The sequence below is a fragment of the Leptonychotes weddellii genome, chromosome 10 (genome assembly GCF_054177405.1).
Source record: "Leptonychotes weddellii isolate Sample4059 chromosome 10, ASM5417740v2, whole genome shotgun sequence".
Lineage (NCBI taxonomy): Eukaryota > Metazoa > Chordata > Mammalia > Carnivora > Phocidae > Leptonychotes > Leptonychotes weddellii.
In genome coordinates, this window is record NC_138378.1 from 43,242,423 (window position 1) to 43,263,808 (window position 21,386).

General features: G+C 48.0%; 1 protein-coding gene across 3 annotated transcripts in view; it reads left to right on the top strand.

The window, feature by feature from the left end:
* Positions 1-21,386, top strand: part of PYGB (glycogen phosphorylase B) — a 55,535-nt gene that overhangs the window by 21,822 nt on the left and 12,327 nt on the right. For all 3 annotated transcript variants that reach the window (XM_081833292.1, XM_081833291.1, XM_006745448.3), the window contains 10 exons: positions 6,275-6,353; positions 8,846-8,949; positions 12,980-13,111; positions 14,943-15,054; positions 15,445-15,527; positions 16,612-16,755; positions 17,596-17,688; positions 18,776-18,922; positions 19,950-20,113; positions 20,988-21,102. In XM_081833292.1, the coding sequence (XP_081689418.1) occupies positions 6,275-6,353; positions 8,846-8,949; positions 12,980-13,111; positions 14,943-15,054; positions 15,445-15,527; positions 16,612-16,755; positions 17,596-17,688; positions 18,776-18,922; positions 19,950-20,113; positions 20,988-21,102 (1,173 nt within the window). The remainder of the gene's footprint in view (positions 1-6,274; positions 6,354-8,845; positions 8,950-12,979; positions 13,112-14,942; positions 15,055-15,444; positions 15,528-16,611; positions 16,756-17,595; positions 17,689-18,775; positions 18,923-19,949; positions 20,114-20,987; positions 21,103-21,386) is intronic.

Consider the following 21,386-nt stretch of genomic DNA (forward strand, 5'->3'; position numbering starts at 1 on the left):
AAAAAAAAAAAAAGAATTTAGATATTGTTTAGCTGGGTCCTCTTGTCTATCATTAAAGATGAGACAGCATGTCACCAGGCAGGGAAGAAAAAAAAGAAAAAGAAAGAGAAAGAAACCAAGAAAAAGACTCTTAACTATAGAGAACAAACTGATCCTTAACAGAGGGGAGGGATGGGGGATGGGTGAGCCTGGTGATGGGGATTAAGGAATGCACTTGTGATGAGCACTGGGTGATGTATTTAATTGTTGAATCACTATATTGTACACTGAAACTAATATAATGCTCTATGTTAACTATACTGGAATTAGAATTTAAAAATTATCTAAAAAGATAGACATTATCCTGGTACGTGATTTGTCATTTGAACTGTTTACTGAATATGAATCTCAGAATGCATCTGTAAGCACCACAGAACATGTAAAGTCTAGATCTTCAGTGGAATTTATTGCTATAGGAAGTGTTTTATTTTTTGAAACATTTTCTCTTTATATAATTCTTACAGATAGTAAAGATTTTAGGGAATGTTTATACCATAAATATGCCATATCTGTTTATAATTTTTATTACACAATGTGTTAATTATAGAAACTTAGAAAATGCAGGGTAGCACATATCCTTTTATATGTTCTTTTTTTTTCTTAAAAGTGTGATACTTCACTCACTTTTAAGCTTTTTATTAATCTTGTATTTGAAAGGTTTTCTGATGATCAAAACTTTAATGTCTCCAAGTACACAGTTACTGGGCCCTTCTAGTCATAAGATGGAGTGCCAAATGTTTTGAGTGGGAACCAAATGATGATGTAGGGCTTAGATGGGCCTCCTCCCCCAGGTCCCCGCATTTATAATGTAGTGTGAAAAGTGAAACATGCTACCACTATTGTACAGGGCTGGAAAGTAGTTCTGGGGAGCAGGTTACACTAAAAACTGGAACTTTAATAGAAGCAGCTCCCTCCTGACTGAGCAATCATGGGTGCATTTAAGTATTTTTTTTTTATCATGGAAAGTTTAAATTATGTACAAAAATGGAGTGACTGCTATGATGAACTCCTTCCATATACCCATCACCAGCCTCCACCTATCTTCAAGCCCCACTCATGACCTCTCTTGTTTCCCTCACACCCATGCTACTCCCAGATTATTTAAGCTAATATCAAATAGCATATTTCACTTGTTGCTGTTTCAACAGGTATCTCTAAAGATAGGGTCATACCGTTCTGACCGCTAAGATATTGACAATAATTTTCAGGCAGTTGACAAACTTGTTGATTGCCTTATAATTTTTTTTTTTTTTTTAAAGGATTGATCCAGGCAAGTTCCTTTTTTTTTTTTTTTTAAAGATTTATTTATTTGAGAGAGCGAGAATGAGAGAGAGAGAGTACATGAGAGGGGGTAGGGTTAGAGGGAGAAGCAGGCTCCTTGCTGAGCAGGGAGCCCGATGCGGGACTCGATCCAGGGACTCCAGGGTCATGACCTGAGCCGAAGGCAGTCGCTTAACCAACTGAGCCACCCAGGCGCCCCTGCCTTATAATTTTTTAACAGTCTATTCAGAAACTTATTTGCACTCGGTTGATATGTTTGTTAAGTCTCTCTTAACCTATAAACTTATCCTCTTTTTTACTTTTCTGCCTTGCAGTTTATTTGTTGAAACTAGGTTTGTCCTGTAGAGTGTCCTACAGTCTCTATTTGACTGGTGTCCCTCGCTGGTATTTTTTTTTTTTTAAGATTTTATTTATTTGAGAGAGAAAGAGAGAGAGAGAGAGATCACAAGCAGGGGGGAGGGGTAGAGAGAGAAGCAGACTCCCCACTGAACAGGGAGCCTGACGTAGGACTCGATCCCAGGACCCCAGGATTATGACCTGAGCCAAAGGCAGCTGCTTAACTGACTGAGCCATCTGGTATTTAACTGGTATTTAACCTGCTACTTTGTCCCAAGGATTTTGCTGTCACCAATTCTACTCAGCATCATACTGATGGTTTTAGCTGGGGTATTTAGGCAAGAAAATGAAATAACAAGCATCCAGATTGGAAAGGAAGAAGGAAAGCTATCTCTATGTGCAGCTGACATCATCTAGAAAATCCTGTGGAAACCAATAAAAATATATTAGTACAAATGAATGAGCACAGCAGCGTTGCAGGATGTAAGATCAATATACAGAAATCAACTGAATTTTTATATAACTGCAATGAACAATCCAAAAATGAAATTAAGAAAACAATTCCACGGGCGCCTGGGTGGCTCAGTTGGTTAAGCGACTGCCTTCGGCTCAGGTCATGATCCCAGGGTCCTGGGATTGAGTCCCGCATCGGGCTCCCTGCTCTGCGGGGAGCCTGCTTCTCCCTCTCCCACTCCCCCTGCTTGTGTTCCCTCTCTCGCTGTGTCTCTCTCTGTCAAATAAATAAAATCTTTAAAAAAAAAAAAAAAAACAATTCCACTTAAAATAGAATCAAAAAGAATAAAATTCTTAGGAATTAATTTCCATAAGAGATGTAGACTTACATCCTGAAAACTATAAAACATTGTTGAAAGAAATTAAAGGAGACCTAAAAATGAAATGACATTACATGTCCATCCATGTCTTAGAAGACTTAATCTTAAGATGGCAAAACTCCCCAAATCTGTCTACATAGTTATTGCAGTTCCCACTAGAATTCCAGTTGTCTTCTTTGCAGGGATTGACGAACTGATCCTAAAATCCAGATGAAATGCAACAGATCAGAAATCATTAAAACATACTTGAAAAAGAAGAACAAAGTTGAAGGACTCACACTTCCCAATTTTAAAACTCACTATGAAGCTATAGTCATCAAGATAGTGTGGTATTGGCATAACGATAAACATATAGAACAATGGAATGGAATTGAGATTCCAGAAATAAACCCTCACATTTAGAGTCAATTGATTTTTCCCCTAGTTTTTCAAAATTGTGGTAAAATAAACATAACAGAAATTGCATTCATATTGTACCATACTCCCCACCATCCATCTCTAAAACCCTTTCCATCTTGCAAAACTGAGCCTCTATATCCATTAAACACTAACTCCCCATTCTCCCCTCCCTCAAGCCCCTCCCTCAAGCTCATGACAGCTACCATTCTACTTTCTGAATTTGATATTCTAGGTACCTCATATAAGTGAAATCATGCAATGTTTGTCTTTTTGTGACTGACTGGCTTAATATCTTCAAGGTTCATCCATGTTGTAGCATATGTCAGAATCTCCTTCCCCCTTTTTTTTTTTAAAGATTTTATTTATTTATTTGACAGACAGCGAGAGAGGGAACACAAGCAGGGGGAATGTGGAGAGGGAGAAGCAGGCTTGCTGCTGAGCAGGGAGCCAGAAGCCTGATGCGGGGCTCCATCCCAGGACCCTCGGATCAGACCCTGAGCCGAAGGCAGACGCTTAATGGCTGAGCCACCCAGGTGCCCCGAATCTCCTTCCTCCTTTTTAAGACTCTATGAATGTATGTATATACTGTATGTATATCCCACACTGTGTTTATCCATTCATCTGTCTGTAGACACTTCAATTGCTTCTGCTTTTTAGCTACTGTGAATATAATACTTTTATGAACGTGAGTGTACAAATACCTCTTCAAGACCCTGCTTTGAATTCTTTTTGGTATATACCTAGAAGTGGAATTGTTGGATCATATGGTAATCCTGTTTAACTTTTTGAGGAAACCTCATACTGTTTCCCACAATGGTGACACCATTTTAGTTCCCTACCGGTAGTGCACAAGAATTCTAATTTTTCCACATCCTCACCAACACTTGTTCTTTTTCTTTCTTTTTTGATAGTAGCCATTCTAAGGGAGATAGTATCTCATTGTGGTTTTAATATTCTTTATCTACTGATGAGTGTTGTTAAGCATCTTTTCTTGTGCTTACTGGCCATCTAAATATCTTCTCTGGAGAAACGTCAGTTTAAGTCATTTGCCCATTTCTGAATTGAGCTGTTTGTTTTGTTGCTATTGTTGAGTTTTAGGAGTTCTCTATTCTGCATATTAATCCCTTACCAGATACATGATTTGCTAATACTTTTTCCTGGGTTATCTTGTCACTTCGTTGATAGTGTCCTTTGATGTGGAAAAGTTTTTAATTTTCATGAAGTCCAGTTTTTTTCTTTTGTCACATGTGCTTTTGGTAGCCTATATAGTCAATTGCTTTTTTTCTTTTTAAAGAAAAGGGTGCCAAAACACTCAATAGAGAAAAAAGTTTTTTTGATAAATGGTGCTAGAACAGTTGGATGTCTACATGCAAATAAATGAAGTTGGATCCCTCTCTCACACTATATATAAAAATTAAGTCAAAATGGATCAAAGACCTAAATATAAGAGCTAAAACCATAAAACTCTTAGAAGAATATATATATGGGTAACTCTTCATGATTTGGCAGTAGATTATCTTAAAAATGACATCAAAAGCATAAGCAGGAAAAGAAAAAATAAATTGGACAAGAGTAAAAACTTCTGTGCATCAAAGGATATTATGAAGAAAGTGAAAAGACAAATAGAAAATATTTGTAAATAATAAATCTCATCAGGATTTGATATCCAGAATATTAAGAACTCTTATAGGGGTGCCTGGGTGGCTCAGTTGGTTAAGCGACTGCCTTCGGCTCAGGTCATGATCCTGGAGTCCCTGGATCGAGTCCCACATCGGGTTCCCTGCTCAGCGAGGAGCCTGCTTCTCCCTCTCCCTCTGCCACTTCCCCCTGCTTGTGCTCTCCTGCTCTCTCTCTCTCTTGCTCTCAAATAAATAAATAAATAAAATCTTTTTTTTAAAAAAAGAACTCTTACAACTCAACAACAAAAAGACAGCCTAGTTTAAATATGGGCAAAGCACTTGAATTGACATTTTCCAAAGAAGGTATACAAATGGTCAAAAAGCATGTGAAAGGGTACTCAGCATCATTAGTCATCAGAGAATGCAAATCAAAACCATGAGCTACTGCTTCACACCCACTTGAGTGGCTATAATTGTAAAGACAGAGAACAAGTGTTGGCTAGGATGTGGAGAAATTAGAATCCTCATATACTGCTGGGAGGAAGTAAAATGGTGGACACACTTTGGAAAATAGTTCAGCAGTTACTCAAAAAGTTAAGCATAGAATTACCGTGTAAACCAGCAGTTTCACTCCAAGGTTTAGTTCCAGGAAAAATGAAAACATATGTCCACACATAAAATTGTACATGAATGTTCATAGCAGCATTATTCACAATAGCCCAAAAGTGGAACAAGCCTAAATATCCCTCAGCTGATAAATGGATAAACAAAATGTGGAGTGGTCATACGATGGAAAGCTACGCAGTGATAAGCAGTACTGATGTGTGCGCTAACATGGATCAACCCTGAAAACATTATTCTAATTGAAAAGCCAGATACAAAAGGCCATATGTTTGTATGTTTCCATTTATGTGAAATGACGAGAATAGGCACATCTGTAGTGACGGAAAGTAGAAGAGTGATTGCCAAGGTCTGAGGGAATAGGGAAACTGGGAATGATTGCCAGTGAGTATGGGGTTTATTTGTGTGTGTGTGTGGTGAAGTACTGGAATTAGTGGTGGTTGCACAACTTCGTGAATATGCTAAAAGCCTGGCAGAACAGATTCTCCACAGCTAAGCATAGAGAAGAGGCCACTTCAGAGAGGCAAATAATAAATACAGCCAGTTAAATAATTAGTAAACAAGTCACATAAATTTCATGAGACCATATGAAATTAGAGAATTACTGAAACCACTGGTTTCATTTTTAGGATATGTGTTATAATCTGTTCACTATATGTAGGTTAGTAACCTGGCAATAAATATCTTTGGCTGTTAAACCAAGCTTCATTTTGATTATTAATTCTTATGTAGTTTGGCAGCTTTTTTTTTTTTTTTTTTTTTTAAAGATTTCATCCATACATTCGACAGAGAGAGACACAGTGATAGAGGGAGCGCAAGCAGGGGGAGTGGGAGAGGGAGAAGCAGGCTGCCCACCAAGCAGGGAGCCCGACGTGGGGCTCAATCCCAGGACTGTGGGATCATAACCCGAGCCGAAGGCAGACACCCAACGACTGAGCCACCCAGGCGCCCCCGTAGTTTGGCAGCTTTTGAAATACCTGGAAATTTCATCATCGTGCATTGATTAAATGCCAGATTTTAAAATCAGATTTTCAAGTCTAAAAGCCGACTCTAACCTTTGATATAAACTGACAAGACTTAATATCTTTCCACCTGTTGCGTGCGAAGATATTAATATTGAAGTGTTGCCTCTGTTTTTATTCACAGTTGGGGTTGGACTTGGAAGAACTGGAGGAAATAGAAGAGGACGCTGGCCTCGGGAACGGAGGCTTGGGGAGGCTGGCAGGTAACCCCGCCGTATGACTAGGGCATGGTCTATCCTGATATGGTGCCCTGGTCGCTGATCACCTGGTGAGGGTGAGGTCACCTGTGCTCCCAACAGCAGTTTGTCGGGGTAAATTGACCTGAGTGGATGGGAGAGTGTCATCCAAGTGGAATAAAATGCAAAACATTATGTTTCCCTTCACACAAGGATACTTCCTAATTATCATGAAGACCAGGCTTGCTGGTGTTCGGTAGCTGGCGCTGGGGTTGGTTTCCAATATACTGACCACTTTCCACAGACAGTAATTGGGAGAAAGATGGATAGACACACACATGCATGCACACACACAAATACATCTGTGCATGCATACATCTGCACACACATAAACCCAGGTACATACACATGTGCATGTGCACACACACACACAATTTATGAATGCAGCCCCACTGGCAATCCATTCCTGCTTTACTGTAGTAAACAGATTGCCCCAAAATAGCAGAGTCATTCCTTTTAGGATATTGCTCCCTTGGGCCATTCTGTTTGAGAGCATATCCAGTTTTGTTTTGTTTTTCCTGTTTGAGTTATTTTTGCTAGCCTTTCAGGGCAAAGGGAGCTGAGTGAAGGACTTAGAAGTGGAGGGGTGCCTGGTGGGCTCAGTTGGAAGAACATGTGGCTCTTGATCTCAGGGTCATGAGTTCGAGCCCCACATTGGGTATAGAGATTACTAAATAAATAAACTTAAAAAAAAAACCCAAGAACTTAGAAGTGGAAATCACTGTCACCATGAAATTTGATTTTGCTGTGTGCTTCAAGGCTCTTGGGCACAGTGTTTCTGGAACAGAGTTAAGTCAAGTTTTATGTTGCCCTGGTGTGGGGGGCACGGGAGGGTGGGTTCAGGCCCCTACCACTTTGCATTATTGCCCCTTTTGAGAGTTGTCATTTTGTAAAGGAATCAAACCCCTTAAAATTTATCTGAGTATGTGTATGTGTTTATGTTTTCCAATCTGAAGTTAAATTCTTCAGTAACTACAAAAGCAGCATATGATTCTCCCAAATGAAACAGCACCTGGCTCTGTGTAAGGGGACAGCTGCAAGGCCTGCCCCGCCTCCGCCTCTTTGGGGGGAAAGCCGGTGCGTCCCCTACACCTGCTCTCAAATGCTCTCCTTTAGTTTATGCCATGAGATCATCCCACACAGGAAGCTGAACCTTACTTCCCCCACAGAAGGAATCATGGTGCCCCTCTGGCGGACAGCACGCAGCCCCTGTGTGCTGTAAGCCCCTAGGGCGTAGCCCCCTGCAGCCCCCTTCACCCTCAGTAGCATTCTCCTGGTCGTAGCCATCTTCCCAGTCAGTAAAACAGCACCCATTTCACCAAGCTCGAGGAAGGCTCCAGACCCCTCGGTCTCCTTAAGGACTTTTTTTTCTTGTTAATCTAGAAGTTTAGTAAGGCTGCCTTCTGGATCTTATTTTAAAACATTGGTTTTTTTGGGGGAGCCTAGGTGGCTCAGTCAGTTAAGTGTCTGACTCTTGATTTCGGCTCAGGTCATGATCTCAGGGTCATTGGATCAAGCCCTGCATCTGGCTCCATGCTCAGTGAGGAGTCTGCTTAATACTGTCTCTCCCTCTCCCTCTGCCTCCCCCCCACCCCAACGGCTCTCTGTCACTTTATCAAATAAATAAATCTTTAAAACATTTTTTTTTCTTCAAGACATTTTTTTTTTTTTTAAAGATTTTATTTATTTATTTGACAGAGAGAGGGACAGCGAGAGCAGGAACACAAGCAGGGGGAGTGGGAGAGGGAGAAGCAGGCTTCCTGCCAAGCAGGGAGCTGGATGTGGGACTCGATCCCAGGACCCTGGGATCATGACCTGAGCCGAAGGCAGATGCTTAACGACTGAGCCACCCAGGCGCCCTCTTCAAGACATTTTGATTGGGACAAAGGCTCCTTATGGTGACATGCTGTTCAGCCACTTTCCTGGGGGCCTTGGGGAACTTTGGCTCTTGGGTGTTTGAGTCCTTATAGATGGCAAGATGTCCGTCCATTCCCAGCCCCATCCCTGTGCCGCCTTCACTGGTGTGTACAGCTATTTTGTGGTGTTACTGTCCAAACAACTTGGATTTTAAGTAGAATGTGTAGAGCTGTTGTGGCCTTCAGCCTGCATGAGGCTCTAGGACAAAGCTGGCAGTTGGCACTGTGTGCTCAGAGGCATGCCAAGCTAGAGGGGGCTGTCTGTGGGGTGCCTCACTTCTGCCCTCACCACCTCCCCCACCCCCATGCCGAACACCCTCTTGGCCCGGCCCCCCCGGCTCTCAAGCTGAAGGGATGGGGAGGGGGCTGTTTCCCTTTCATGAAATCTGAAGCTGACGGGTCAGCCTTTAATCGCCGTCTGCCACCCAGAGGCTGGTGTCCCAGGGCCTACTTAATGTGGGTGTCTAGGCTTTGCTTCCAGTGGGCTTCGAAGCTGCTGATTGTCTTTGATCCCAAGAAGTGCTTTGTGTTTGGAATTTTCAGCGTGCTTCCTTGACTCGATGGCCACGTTGGGCCTGGCAGCATATGGCTATGGAATCCGCTATGAGTTTGGGATTTTTAACCAGAAGATTGTCGATGGCTGGCAGGTGAGTGAGACTCCATTTCTTCACTTGTTTCCAGCTCTCATGTGCACAAGAAAACAGGCACTTTCAGTTCAGCCTTTTCTATGTTGATCTCCTTTCTGGAGGGACTATCTGCCAGTCCAGGGCAAAGCAGAGGTGTGACAGGTCAGGGCTATCCTGTGACCTCCGTGCTTCCCTTAGAGTTCTCTATGGGCTGCCAGAGGCTGATGTTCTGTGTGAGCTCATCGCACACAACTTTGGAAGCCTGTGAAACTTGTTGGGGAGGGACCCAGGGCCTAGCTGGTCTTACAGGAGCACAGGGGTTGAGGCCACCACGTGCTGTGTGCTGGTTCCCTGTTGTACCTCAGTGTGGAGCAGAGGCGGCCCCTCTGGTTCACCCTCAGTGGGACAATTGACACACAGTAGGTGGAGAAACAGTGTTATCATAGGTTTTGTTCCCGCCTTCTGCCTTCACTCCCTGATGGCCAGTGACGGGACAGTGTCCTGAGTGTCCTTAGAGGCTGGACTGCAAAGCAGCGTGGCTCTGAGGGAGAGTGGGCTTGGATTCTGAAGCATCAAACCACAGCAAATTGAGGTGGCCAAGACCACATCGGTGGAAAGAGTCTAATCTCAAAGTGCAGCCTCATTGCCCTCCACTGGGCAGGGGGACCATTTCCCTCATTCAGGACTTCAAAATGGAAGGCATAGCTATTCCACTTGATTGGAGGATAGTTTATGTAATATAATTTGGGGCCTAAAAGTGACATATAAAGTAGGACTGTGGTTGGGTTTAAAAGGTTTGTAACAGGAGAGTAGTACAGAACATGAACAGACTGGGGTGATGGAAAGCTCTTGGGTCTTGAGGGGCTTGGGTCACAGGCAGGTGCAATTGCCAGAACTCAAGAGTATCCTTCAGGTTTATACATTGCACTGTATATGTATTAACCTAAAACATAAACACAGGATGAACTGTACTTAATGATGTGCATGCTCAACTGTTCCTGGAGAAGTGTACAGATATTTGCAACTGACTTTGAAATGCATCAAGAAATGAATGGGTTGATGGATGGATATGTGATAAATCAAGTATAGCAACATGTTAACAGTTATGGATCCTAAGTTGAAGGTGCGTGAGTGTTTATTGCCAATTCTTTTAACACTTCTGTATGTTTGAAAACACTCATAATAAAAAGTTGACAAAGAAAAGTATGGCTAACAGTAAAAGAAAACTTAAAACAGATTTGTATCTGTTGCTTAATTTGCAGACATACTCTCTCCAACCTTAGCACTGCACTTTTGCTCCTGGTATATTCTGGGTAATTTAATGCAGAGTTCCTTATGTGTGTGTGTCTATCAGAGGCACCCCAGCCCTTGTACACCCATGTGCTATGGCCCATTCACGCTCCTTACAGTCTGTGCAACGTGCATTCATAAGACAGAAACTCTGAGGCCCCTCCTTGCCTACTTGGTGTTATGGTTATAGGCAGGAAGGTATTTTTGTGTTGTCTTTTGTTTGCTTGATCACAGACATTCCTTTCTTCTGGTGTTCTCGTTCTTCCACCTCTTGCCATCTTGCATAACAGCTTAAAGACAGTTGTGGGATGATAGGTGAGTTATAAACTCACCCTCCTCCCACCCTGTTTTCATGGGAGCCAGTTTTTAATTGAGTTTAGCTGTAGCAGAATTGAATGCAGACAGTGGTCAGACAGCAGTGTTGTTAGCCATGGGGGCAGAGATGGGGGTCCCCTGGGAGGCCTCCCCCCTTCCCCCCCCCCCGTAGTCGAGGAGATGCTGCTTCTGCAAACAATTCATGGACGTACTCTGCAGGAGATGGCCAGGCTTTGGTGTTGGAGAATCTCACTAATGTACAAGGACATGGCACCAGATCAAAAGGCAGGGCTGGTCCCATGATGAATAGCTGCCTGCACCAGACAGAAAAGCCCAGCCAGGAGTACGATGCAGAGGCACATATTGAAACAATAACCTCAGCCACGTCACCTCCCTAAAACTGCAACCAGATATTCTTCTTGACTTTTTACTTCTGTGTAAGAACCATTAAAAAAAAACAAAACAAAACAAGGCACCTGGCTGGCTCAGTCGGTAGACCATGCAACTCTTGATCTTGGGGTGGTGAGTTCAAGCCCCACATTGGGCATAGAGCTTACTTTATAAAAAATAAATAAAAATTAAAGAATAAAAATTTAAAAAAAACTCTCAAGGTAACATACAGGCACACCTTGTTCTATTGCATTTCAATTTATTGTGCTTCTCACATACCGCATCTTTTACAACTTGAAGGATTGTGGCAACTCTGCATCGAGCAAGTTTGTTGGTCCCATATTTCCAACAGCATTTGCTCACTTTATGTCTCTGTCAAATGTTGGTAATTCTCACAATATTGCAAACTTTATTATTATATTGTTCCCATGATCTGTGATCAGTGATTATAACTTGCTGAAAGCTCAGATGATGGTTAGCATTTTGTAGCAATATTTCTTAATTAAGGTATTGTGTGGGGGGGTTTGTTGTTTTTTTTAAGATACTTTATTTATTTATTTGACAGAGAGAGACAGCAAGAGAGGGGACACAAGTGGGGGAGTGAGAGAGGGAGAAGCAGGCTTCCCGCTGAGCAGGGAGCCCGATGCGGGGCTCGATCCCAGCACCCTGGGATCATGACCTGAGCCAAAGGGAGACGGTTAATGACTGAGCCACACAGGCACCCCAGGGTATTGTTTTCTAAGACATAATGCTGTTGGACACTTAATAGTCTACAGTGTAATGTAAATGTAACTTTCATATGCACTGGGAAACCAAAACATTCATTTGACTCTCTCTATCGCTATATTCACCTTATTTTGGTGGTTTGAAGCCAAACCAATATCTCCAAGGTATGCCTGTACTTAGGGTTGCTTGTTAAATTTGAAGAAGAAAGGGGCACCTGGGGCACCTGGGTGGCTCAGTCAGTTAAGTGTCCGACTCTTGGTTTTGGCTCTGGTCGTGATCTCATGGTTGTGAGATCAAGCCCCACGTTGGGTTCCGCACTTTGCGCGGAGTCTGCTTAGGATTCTCTCTCTCTATGCCCCTCCCCCTACATGTGTGTGCGCTTTCTGTTTCCCTCTCTCAAATAAATAAATAGATCTTTTTAAAAAATTTGAAGAAGGGCTCTCATTTAAATTTTAATTTATATTTATAATTCTTTATTCACTGCTTACCAAATTAATTTATTCCATTGCAACCCCACCAAATGCTTCTACTCAAAGATTGTTAGATCTGTGGGGCTACTTTTGGTTTTATTTGTGGGATTCTTTTTTGTGTATTTACTGATTTTGGATGCTACCAGGTGCAGTTTTTGAAAAATACGCTGCTTTATGGAAGGCCTAGCAGAAAAGCAGTTTCTTCCAGTGGTGTGTCCAGGCACTCCTGCGGCAAAGACAGCCCAGCCCCTGTCCCCACTAATTTGTGGTGTCATTTTCCAAGCAGTGGGCTCCGGTGATTCTTTTTTTTTTTTAAATAACAACTTTATTGAGTTACCAAGTGGTTTTTAATATATTTACAAAGTTGGGCAGCTATTACCACTGTCTATTTCCAGAACACTTCCATCACCCCAAAAAGAAGTCCCGCATGGATTTGCAGTCACATCCTAGCACCTGACAACCACTGATCTACCTGCTGTCTCTATGCATTTGGCTATTCTAGACATTTCCTGTGAATGGAGCCATACGCTACGGGAGCTTCTTTGACTCCGTGTGTATGTGAGGTTCACCCATGTTGCAGCATGCAACGGGACTTCATTCCTTTTTATTGTTACATTCGGGTGATTCTTAATGTCTTTTTACCTAAATGCATTTTTCTGAGTTCGTTTCTTTAAGGGTCCAGCATGTTAACTTTTGAACACGAGGCCTTGACCAGAACTGGAAATCTTTGCCTTGTAGGCAGGCTGTGGTTTATTTCAGTGCCAGGCGGCACCGTCTAGACAGTGTGGTCCATGTGGGCTGAGGGCCTGTCTCCCCAGCGCCCCCTGCGAGAGCTGCCTTCACTGCTGGCCCCTTTCCAGGTGGAGGAGGCCGATGACTGGCTGCGCTACGGCAACCCCTGGGAGAAGGCCCGGCCGGAGTACATGCTGCCTGTGCACTTCTACGGGCGGGTGGAGCACTGCCTGGAGGGCGTCAAGTGGCTGGACACCCAGGTAGCCACCTCGGCACCCCCGGGGAGGTGGGGGGCTCAGTGAGGGACTGCCACAGTTCACTGTCCCACCAGCTTCCCTTCGGGAGTGGGACATGTGCTGTTTCCGCAGACGACCTGACTCGAGGTGAAAGCCTGGGAGGCTTTGTCCTCATACACCTGCTTCTTACACGTTGTCGGGAGCCGCCCAGACAGTGAGAAAGGCTCCGTGGAAGCCCCAGGCTTTGCACTTTAACAGGGGCTTGTGTCGGAGTTGAGACCAGCCGGTGTTGGCTAGCAGGACAGTGTGGTGACGGGCAGGGCACCGATTCCCTGGGGGACATGGATAGCCCCCCAGCATGTCGCTTGATGCGGGCACTCAGCACACAGCACAGGCCTTAGTGGTGTCTCCTGGGTATCACCCACCACTGCTGAGTCGTCAGAGCCCTGGGCAGTGTGGTGAGCTGGGTGGATGTCCCAGAACGGGGCATGGGTGTTGACAAGGGGACCAGGACGAGAGCACGGACAGTCTAGTCCAGGCTCTGGGACGACAGATAGTGCACATCTGGGTGGTCTTAGGGGGCAGACGGAGGAGGCAGGAGAGCCTTCATGGGGGCATAGCTGTAACGAACAAGATTCAGTCATCTGGATGTGGGGAGGTGAGCCCAGGAGACTGGGGAAGTGCCGGGCACGGAAAAGTGAGTTGTCCACGTTTTCTGCAGCCTAAGTTTTAAACAGGGTGCATAGGCTAAAGCTAGCTGGAGTCATGTTATGGAGGCCTAAAATGCCATAATAAGTTGTATTTAATTTGAAAGAACAGAGAAGGGGTCAGTTATCCCAGTGCATGTGCTTGTAGAAGATGAGCATATCATGTATGTAGGGAAGCACAGAGACCATGGGGGCATTTCAGGAAGAGTGTGGTGGGGGCCTTAACCTGGAGGGCTGGCCCTGGAGAGGGAAGGAGGGGTGGTTAGGGATGCTTTGCAGGGCTTGTCACTGGCTTGGACAAGGCTGTGGGAACCAGGAGGCAGGGGAGGGGAGGGGAGGGGAGGGGAAAGGCGATACTAAGGCTCTAGCAATGCTATCATGCAATCCTTTTGGCTGTAAGAGTGGATTTCATCTCATAAAGCCACATAGGGGAACCTGTCTGAGCCCCCACGGGCATGCCTGAGTGTGAGAAGCCCCGTTGGAGGGTCTGAGGGTTGGAAGTGACCTTGAGGCTTGTGCGTATCTTCCTGTTCTTGCTAAGAGTAAAGCAGATACTTGTGGACAGAAGGGAATGGGGGGTGGGGGTGGCAGGCTCTGTGGGGGGAGAGCAGGCCCTGCATTTTCTGTTGTGAGTAGAGTGTGGGCTGGTTTGGTTTCTCTGAGGATTAGAGGTCAAGGCCTTCTGCAGACATTGGGAAACAAATAGAAGCCATCTGTGGAGAAGTTAGCTGAGTCCTGAAATTGCACAAGCAGGGTCGAGCAAGAAGAGGGACAGTGTGGAGGGCAGAGGACGAGGACTCAGGAGGTGTGGCTACTAACAGAGCATAAGTGAGGTTGACACAGTGGCCGCTTGAGCAGCTGAGTGGGAAGAGTTCTTAATGCCAATGTTGAAGGAGGTAAATCTAGAGAAGACAGATGTGACCTCAAGAGTGTGGTCAGGACCTTCCCTGCAGGGCCACCACAGGTGCTCCTGGCCTGGGCTGCCCTGGCACAGGGCGAGTGGCAGGCGTCTGGGGCTGAAGGAGAACAGCCAGAGGGCACGCAGGTTGGCCACCAGCAGGCAGCAGAATGTTGCTGGTGGGATGAGGAGGCTGGGACCGGGAACTGTGTCTCGGGCTGACTTGATCGGACCATCTCTCCTTGGCCAGGTCGTGCTGGCCATGCCCTACGATACCCCGGTGCCCGGCTACAGGAACAACACCGTCAACACTATGAGGCTATGGTCCGCCAAGGCACCCAACGACTTCAAGCTCCATGACTGTGCGTTCTGCCCCTCTTGTCTCTTTTGGGTGGCTTCCCCCAGACTTGCCCGCGCAGCTCTTGTCATGTCTGCACTGTCCCTGCTGCAGAGAGCACAAGGCTCCCTCTGTGGAGGGCAGAGGGCAGGCTCCTCAGAGCACTGGGGCCTCCCAGGGAGCACCCACAAGCAAAGCCAGTGCTCCTGGGACCCTGCACCTTCAGGAAGGAGCGAGGGGCCTGGGGCCCTGTAGGGTGTGTGAGGGCGCAGTGAGACCATGGCTCTGGGGGCACCTCCTGTTCCGGAATGCCCCTCACATGGTTCAGGGAAGTGAGGGAGAAATTGTGGGCCGAGGGCACATGGGGAGTCAAGGAAAGGCCCATGGGTCCTGACCTTACCGTCTCTGCGCACAGTTAATGTGGGTGGCTACATCGAGGCAGTCCTGGACAGGAACCTGGCCGAGAACATCTCCAGAGTCCTGTATCCAAATGATAATGTGAGTAGCTCACATGGTTGGTTCTCATCTGCTAGGAAAGTGCACGGGGAGGCTGGGGCTCTCTAGAAGGACCACAGTTCTCAGGTGAGACCACATAAGTGGCCACCAGTGGCCCTCATGTGGCTCCTTGGAGTGAGGATGGCGCTGCATGCTTGATGAAGCCCCACAAGTCCAAGTGCGCCTGTTAGCATCTTCCCCTTGCCCTCTCCCTAAGGGGACGCTTCGGGAGGCCTGTGGGCTCTTCTCACACGTCTGCAGTCTGAGGGCTGACTCTCTAGGGGGCCACATGCAGGGCAACGTGTGGGGGATGTGTGAGCTTGTCAGACCTCCCGTGCAGCCGGCTTCTGCTCTCCTGCCACGTGATGCCGCTTCCCCGAGAGTTGTGTGACCCATTTCTCAAGTGGGGATAGCAGTCCCTGTTTGTCAGTGATGCCTTGAGACATATGCCAGTCATGGTTTGAAAAGCTTTTAGTATGTGCCCCCACCCACTAGATGGAGTCACAACCACTGTCTCCATTGCCACCAACTTTAGTGTCCACTGGCTTTGTTACTGTTGCCAGACAAGAGTCCTTGGAATTTGCCTGAGTGGGTTGTGTGTTTTCTATTTAATCCGCGTAGCATGTGCACATTAGCAGCAAAGGGCATTGGTGCTGAAAGGCTTACAGCCAAACCCACCCATCCTCACCTCCCCGCCACGAACCCTGATGCTTTGGAGCTTGTGCTCTGGCTCTGGCTGTTAAGGAACGAGACCTGCGTGCTTGGTGTCCTCACACAGGGCAGTGTGGTCCTGTGCTGGCTGCCTCCCTGTCTGAAGATCACATGCAGGGTAGGCCATCGTCACCTAACGCCTGTGCCCCTGAGCTGCAGATTACCTGACTGGGGCTCAGGATGGTGGGGACAGAGGCGTCAGCACTGTGCTGGCCCCCACAGGCTCCCATTCCATGCACACGTGTGCCCCTGCAGTCCCTGGAGCAGGATCCCTCGGCCTGCTGCCCTTCTTGGGTCCTGGGGTTGCGGGGGTCCCTCGAGGGCCTGCGGCGGCCCTGCTGGCTGTTGTCGGTGCTAGCGCTGTCCCTGTCTGCAGTTCTTCGAGGGGAAGGAGCTCCGCCTGAAGCAGGAGTACTTTGTGGTGGCTGCCACCCTCCAGGACATCATTCGACGCTTTAAGTCCTCCAAGTTCGGCTGCCGGGACCCAGTGAGAACCTGTTTTGAGACGTTCCCAGACAAGGTTGGTTTGTGGATGGGCCTTGAACCCAGTGCAGAAAGGCAGGACGTTCCCAGGCTCGATTTCTTCCTCAAGGCTGGGCCTTGGGTAGGTAGGGGGATGGGCAGGACAGCAGCCCCCCCTTATCCTGGTCTCCTTGTCATTAGGGGCCGGGCTCCTCCTCCCTGATTAGGGCCACACAAGGCATCCTTAGGAGCAGCAAGGGACACTGTAAAAGGTTCCCATGGGCAAATCGTGATGCATTTGGTAGGCTGGGTTCCGTGATTTTATTTTATTTTATTTTTTTATTTTTTTAAAAGATTTTATTTATTTATTTGACAGAGACGCAGCGAGAGCAGGAACACAAGCAGGGGGAGTGGGAGAGGGGGAAGCAGGCTTCCCCTCTGAGCAGGGAGCCCGATGTGGGGCTCGATCCCAGGACCCTGGGATCATGACCTGAGCTGAAGGCAGACACTTAACGACTGAGCCACCCAGGCGTCCAGGGTTCCGTGACTTTAAATAAGGCCAACATACCCTAGTTGGGAGGAACATTCTGGGTCAGGGGGAGCTGTGGAGAGCATGAGGAGGGCCTTGGAGGCAGGCTGAAGGTCCTGCTGAGGAGCTCGCCTACAGGGTCTTCCTGGCCCCTCCCTGTGGCCCCTGTGGCCCTGTTGTACTCTCTGCTCCTTGGCTGGTTGTCATGCTGGGCTCAGCACCTCTGCCATGCTTTCAGCTCCCGTTGTCGGCCCTATCAACCAGGCTCCTCAGGGGTGGGCGGCTGAGACCCGCATTCTGTACACACTGACCATGGTGGCACCCATGCAGGCAAGGGGATTGAGGGGGATTGCCCCGTGTAAACTGCAGGTTGCCATCCAGCTGAACGACACCCACCCAGCCCTTGCCATCCCTGAGCTCATGCGGATACTGGTGGACGTGGAGAAAGTGGACTGGGACAAGGTGAGCGCCAAAGGCTGGGAACATGGGGTGATGGTGTTCCCCACAGACCTGGGCATGTGGGGTGATGGTGTCCCCCGCAGACCTGGGCACATGGGGTGACAGTATTCCCCACAGATCTGGGCACGTGTGGTGTCGTTGTCCCCTTCACCTTCAGGCCTGTCCCAACAATAGTAGTGAGCACTGAGATGCCCCTAGGATGCTGAGGAGGGCCTTTCCCCTGTGGCCTGGGGAGAAAGGGACATTGTCCCTGAGAAGACAGCCGTGGGGAGGAGGATGTTCCCCGAGTGGGTCTGGGGTTTCTCCCAAGGGACCAGGACACCATGGGTGGGGCAGTGGTCAAAGGCACATAAAAATAATTTTCTAGAAGACAGGAAAAGGATCCTGACACTTCTTAGAGCTTCTCACATACATTTTTCTCATCTTAGAATTGTGACAAAACCCCCAGAAGTACTAAGTATAAAGAAACACATTGTTTACATTTTTATAAGTTTGTTCTGACTCATTTGGTCCTAGATACTTGTATAGATTTTCTTAATCTAGTTTAAATCAACATGTAAAACTGTAGAACAACTTTTACATCGTTTTGTAGAACCCAGAGCCCCTCTCTGGTTTGGGGTGCACTTCCAGATGGGGCTGGGCGCCTCCCCACCCCATGATCCCGTCCGCTCCTGGCCAGTGGAGGGAGGTCACACAGGTTCCCAGTGTTCTTGGACTGGGTGTGAGATCTGTTGGGTGGAAGTAAAGTAGAAGATTGGTGTTCTGCTTTGTTCACCAATAAAAAATAGTTTACAGAAGAAAAGTGAGTCAGTGAATGATGCCAGGTGGTGAGGTAAGCGTTACCCATATATGTGTGTGTGCTCTGTCAGGAAGTAGAATGTACGTGGTCATGTCTGAAATGTGAAGGGCATGGGGCTCACTTGTAGGTTTTGAGGTTCTAGACAGGCCCCAGAGAGCAGAGATGTACAGCTAGCTGACTGGGCCCCTTTCTGGTGGGATCCAAACATCTCCCTTTGATCTTGGACTTGCCCCTTGCTTAGGCATCTGGTAGAAGAACTGTTTCTAAACAAAACACGTTGGAATGTTCTAGGCCTGGGAAATCACAAAGAAGACCTGTGCATACACCAACCACACCGTGTTACCCGAGGCCTTAGAGCGCTGGCCCGTGTCCATGTTTGAGAAGCTCCTGCCACGGCACCTGGAGATCATCTACGCCATCAACCAGAGGCACCTGGATGTGAGCAGCAGGGATGTGGGTGGGAGCTTGGGGGTTGCTGCATGACCATCCCTCCTGTCGTGGTCAGGGATGGAGGTGGTGGGCAGAGGTGGAGGGCCCTCCTGTCCACATGGAATGATCTGGCCTGGGACAGGGGCCTTATTTCTTGAATAGCCTCTGCCCAGCAGAGGACTTTGGGGTCCAGGGGCTGTCACCCAGCAGAGGTGATGCCTAGTCCCCACACCTAGAGCTCTGCAGTGTATGTGGGAGTCATGGATTCAGGTCTTTTTAAAACATTCCCATTCCCGAGTGGGGCTCAGATGTGTCTGTTCCTGAAATGTCTTTGTCCTGGGACATCATAGCGGCATTTGGGTGATTTGGAAACAAAGCAGCATTTGTCTTTTCTCTGTTACCTGCGGAGAGGAGAATGGTGCACGAAAAGGGCAACTTAGAATCCAGGTGTGTCTGTAGTTCTTTTTTTTTTTTAAGGTTTTTTTATTAATTTGAGAGAGAGCATGAGTGAGGGGAGGGGCAGAGGGGGAGAGAGAGGAGCAGACTCCCCATTGAGCGCGGAGCCCGACTGGGGCTCAACTCGGGGCTCAATCCCAGGACCCCAGGATCACAACCTGAGCCGAAGGCAGACACTTAACTTACTGAGCCAGCCAGGCACCCCTGTAGTTCAGTTTTTTAACCTTCTGGTGAAAAAGTAGTTGTTCCAACTGGTCAGACTGGCTAGACCCTGCCTAGGCCAGGAGGGCAGCACTCTCATCTTGTCCTCATGAGTCCCGTGGCACACCTCAGCACCAAGGTTCTCCGACTGTCTGCCCCTGGCAGGACAGGTTTGCCGGGTCCTCCAGCCAGCGCAGGCCGTTCCCTGGGCGGTGCAGCATGGAGGAGCTTCCTTCTGCACTCGGGGCTCTGGGAGGTGCGTCCCGGGAGCTGAAATGCAGGTCTGGGCTGCAGCAACCCCGGGATTTCCTTGGAGGAGCTGGAATCTCCCCCGAGGGCCCCTGGGCCTCCTGCTCACGGCTCTCTGTCTTGGCAACAGCACGTGGCCGCCCTGTTCCCTGGGGACGTTGACCGCCTGCGGAGGATGTCTGTGATCGAGGAAGGGGACTGCAAGCGGATTAACATGGCCCACCTGTGTGTGATCGGGTCCCATGCTGTCAACGGCGTGGCGAGGATCCACTCGGAGATTGTGAAGCAGTCAGTGTGAGTGGGGCCAGCATTTGCCCTGAGCTGACCCCGGATCTGCCGCTGGGACTGTTAGCAGCCATACCCATGGTGGTGGGGCCTGCTGCCCTTACGGGCACTGACTGAACTGCTCAGGGCACAGCCGTCGGGGGCTCCGACTCAGCGGGTGGTGGTGAGGTGCTGAGGCTTCTTGTCACCAGTGCCTTCCTCTTTTCTGGCTCTCTCCTGGAGCCATTTGCTGCTGACCAAGCGCCAGAGTGCCCCACTTGGGGACAGGTGTCCCATGCCTAGACAGCATGGAGGTTAGGGCCAGAAGAGCCAGGGCTCATCAGCGAGAGGAAGGAGGAATCCTTAGGTCAGATCTCGTGCTCCCCCTCCGTCTCTTGGTGGAACGTGATCTTGGAACTCCTTCCCTCCATCCTCAACCCAGGTGTGTGTGGAGCACCTCCGTGAGCACCAGGTAGACCCCACACCGGGTCTGTCCGTGTGGAGGCTTCTGTGTTTCTGGTGCTGGCCGAAGGGCTTTGTGTGTAATAGTCTTTAGTCCCTGCAGCAAGCCTGTCAGTGGGGTGTGTCCCCATTTTACAGATGGGGAAACTAAACCCCGGTTCTCAAGCTCTACAACCTGTACCCTCTCCAATGTCACAGTCACCGTGGAAGATGGCCGGGTTCCACCCCATGTGGTGAGCGCTCTGTGGCCGAATGTGCAGTGCTTTGAAAAGCACCCGTGCCCAGCGTTGTCAAGGTGTGCGGTAACGCGGACGCTCTGTGCTCTTTAGAAAACAGAACAGAAAAACTGAGCTTCGTGATCTTCGGGGGATTTCCTTATGTTCTTTTGCTTACCTTATTCAAAACATAGAGCTTGTGATACTTGCCTTTTTTTCTGTTTCAGCTTTAAGGACTTTTATGAGCTGGAGCCAGAGAAGTTCCAGAATAAGACAAATGGCATCACACCCCGACGGTGGCTGCTGCTGTGTAACCCGGGGCTGGCCGGCACCATCGCGGAGGTGAGACCCACTGCCTCTGAGTCCCCAGGGAGCTGTGGGCACAGTTAGAGCCTTGACTGTTGCCCAAATTCCTCAGGCCCATCGCCAGCAGGTGCCGAGCGGGGAGTGATCGCTCCTTTGTGTGTTGACCAGCAGTGGCTCCAGGCTGGGGACGTGTGGGGTCAGACGTGGGAGTGCTGGGCCAGGCTGAGCGGTCAGCGGCCCCAGCAGCCCCAGCGGCTTGTGCAGGAGTTTCAGAAGTGAGGTCCTGGGCTTCGGGGAGGACCGGGGTGGGGCCACCCGGC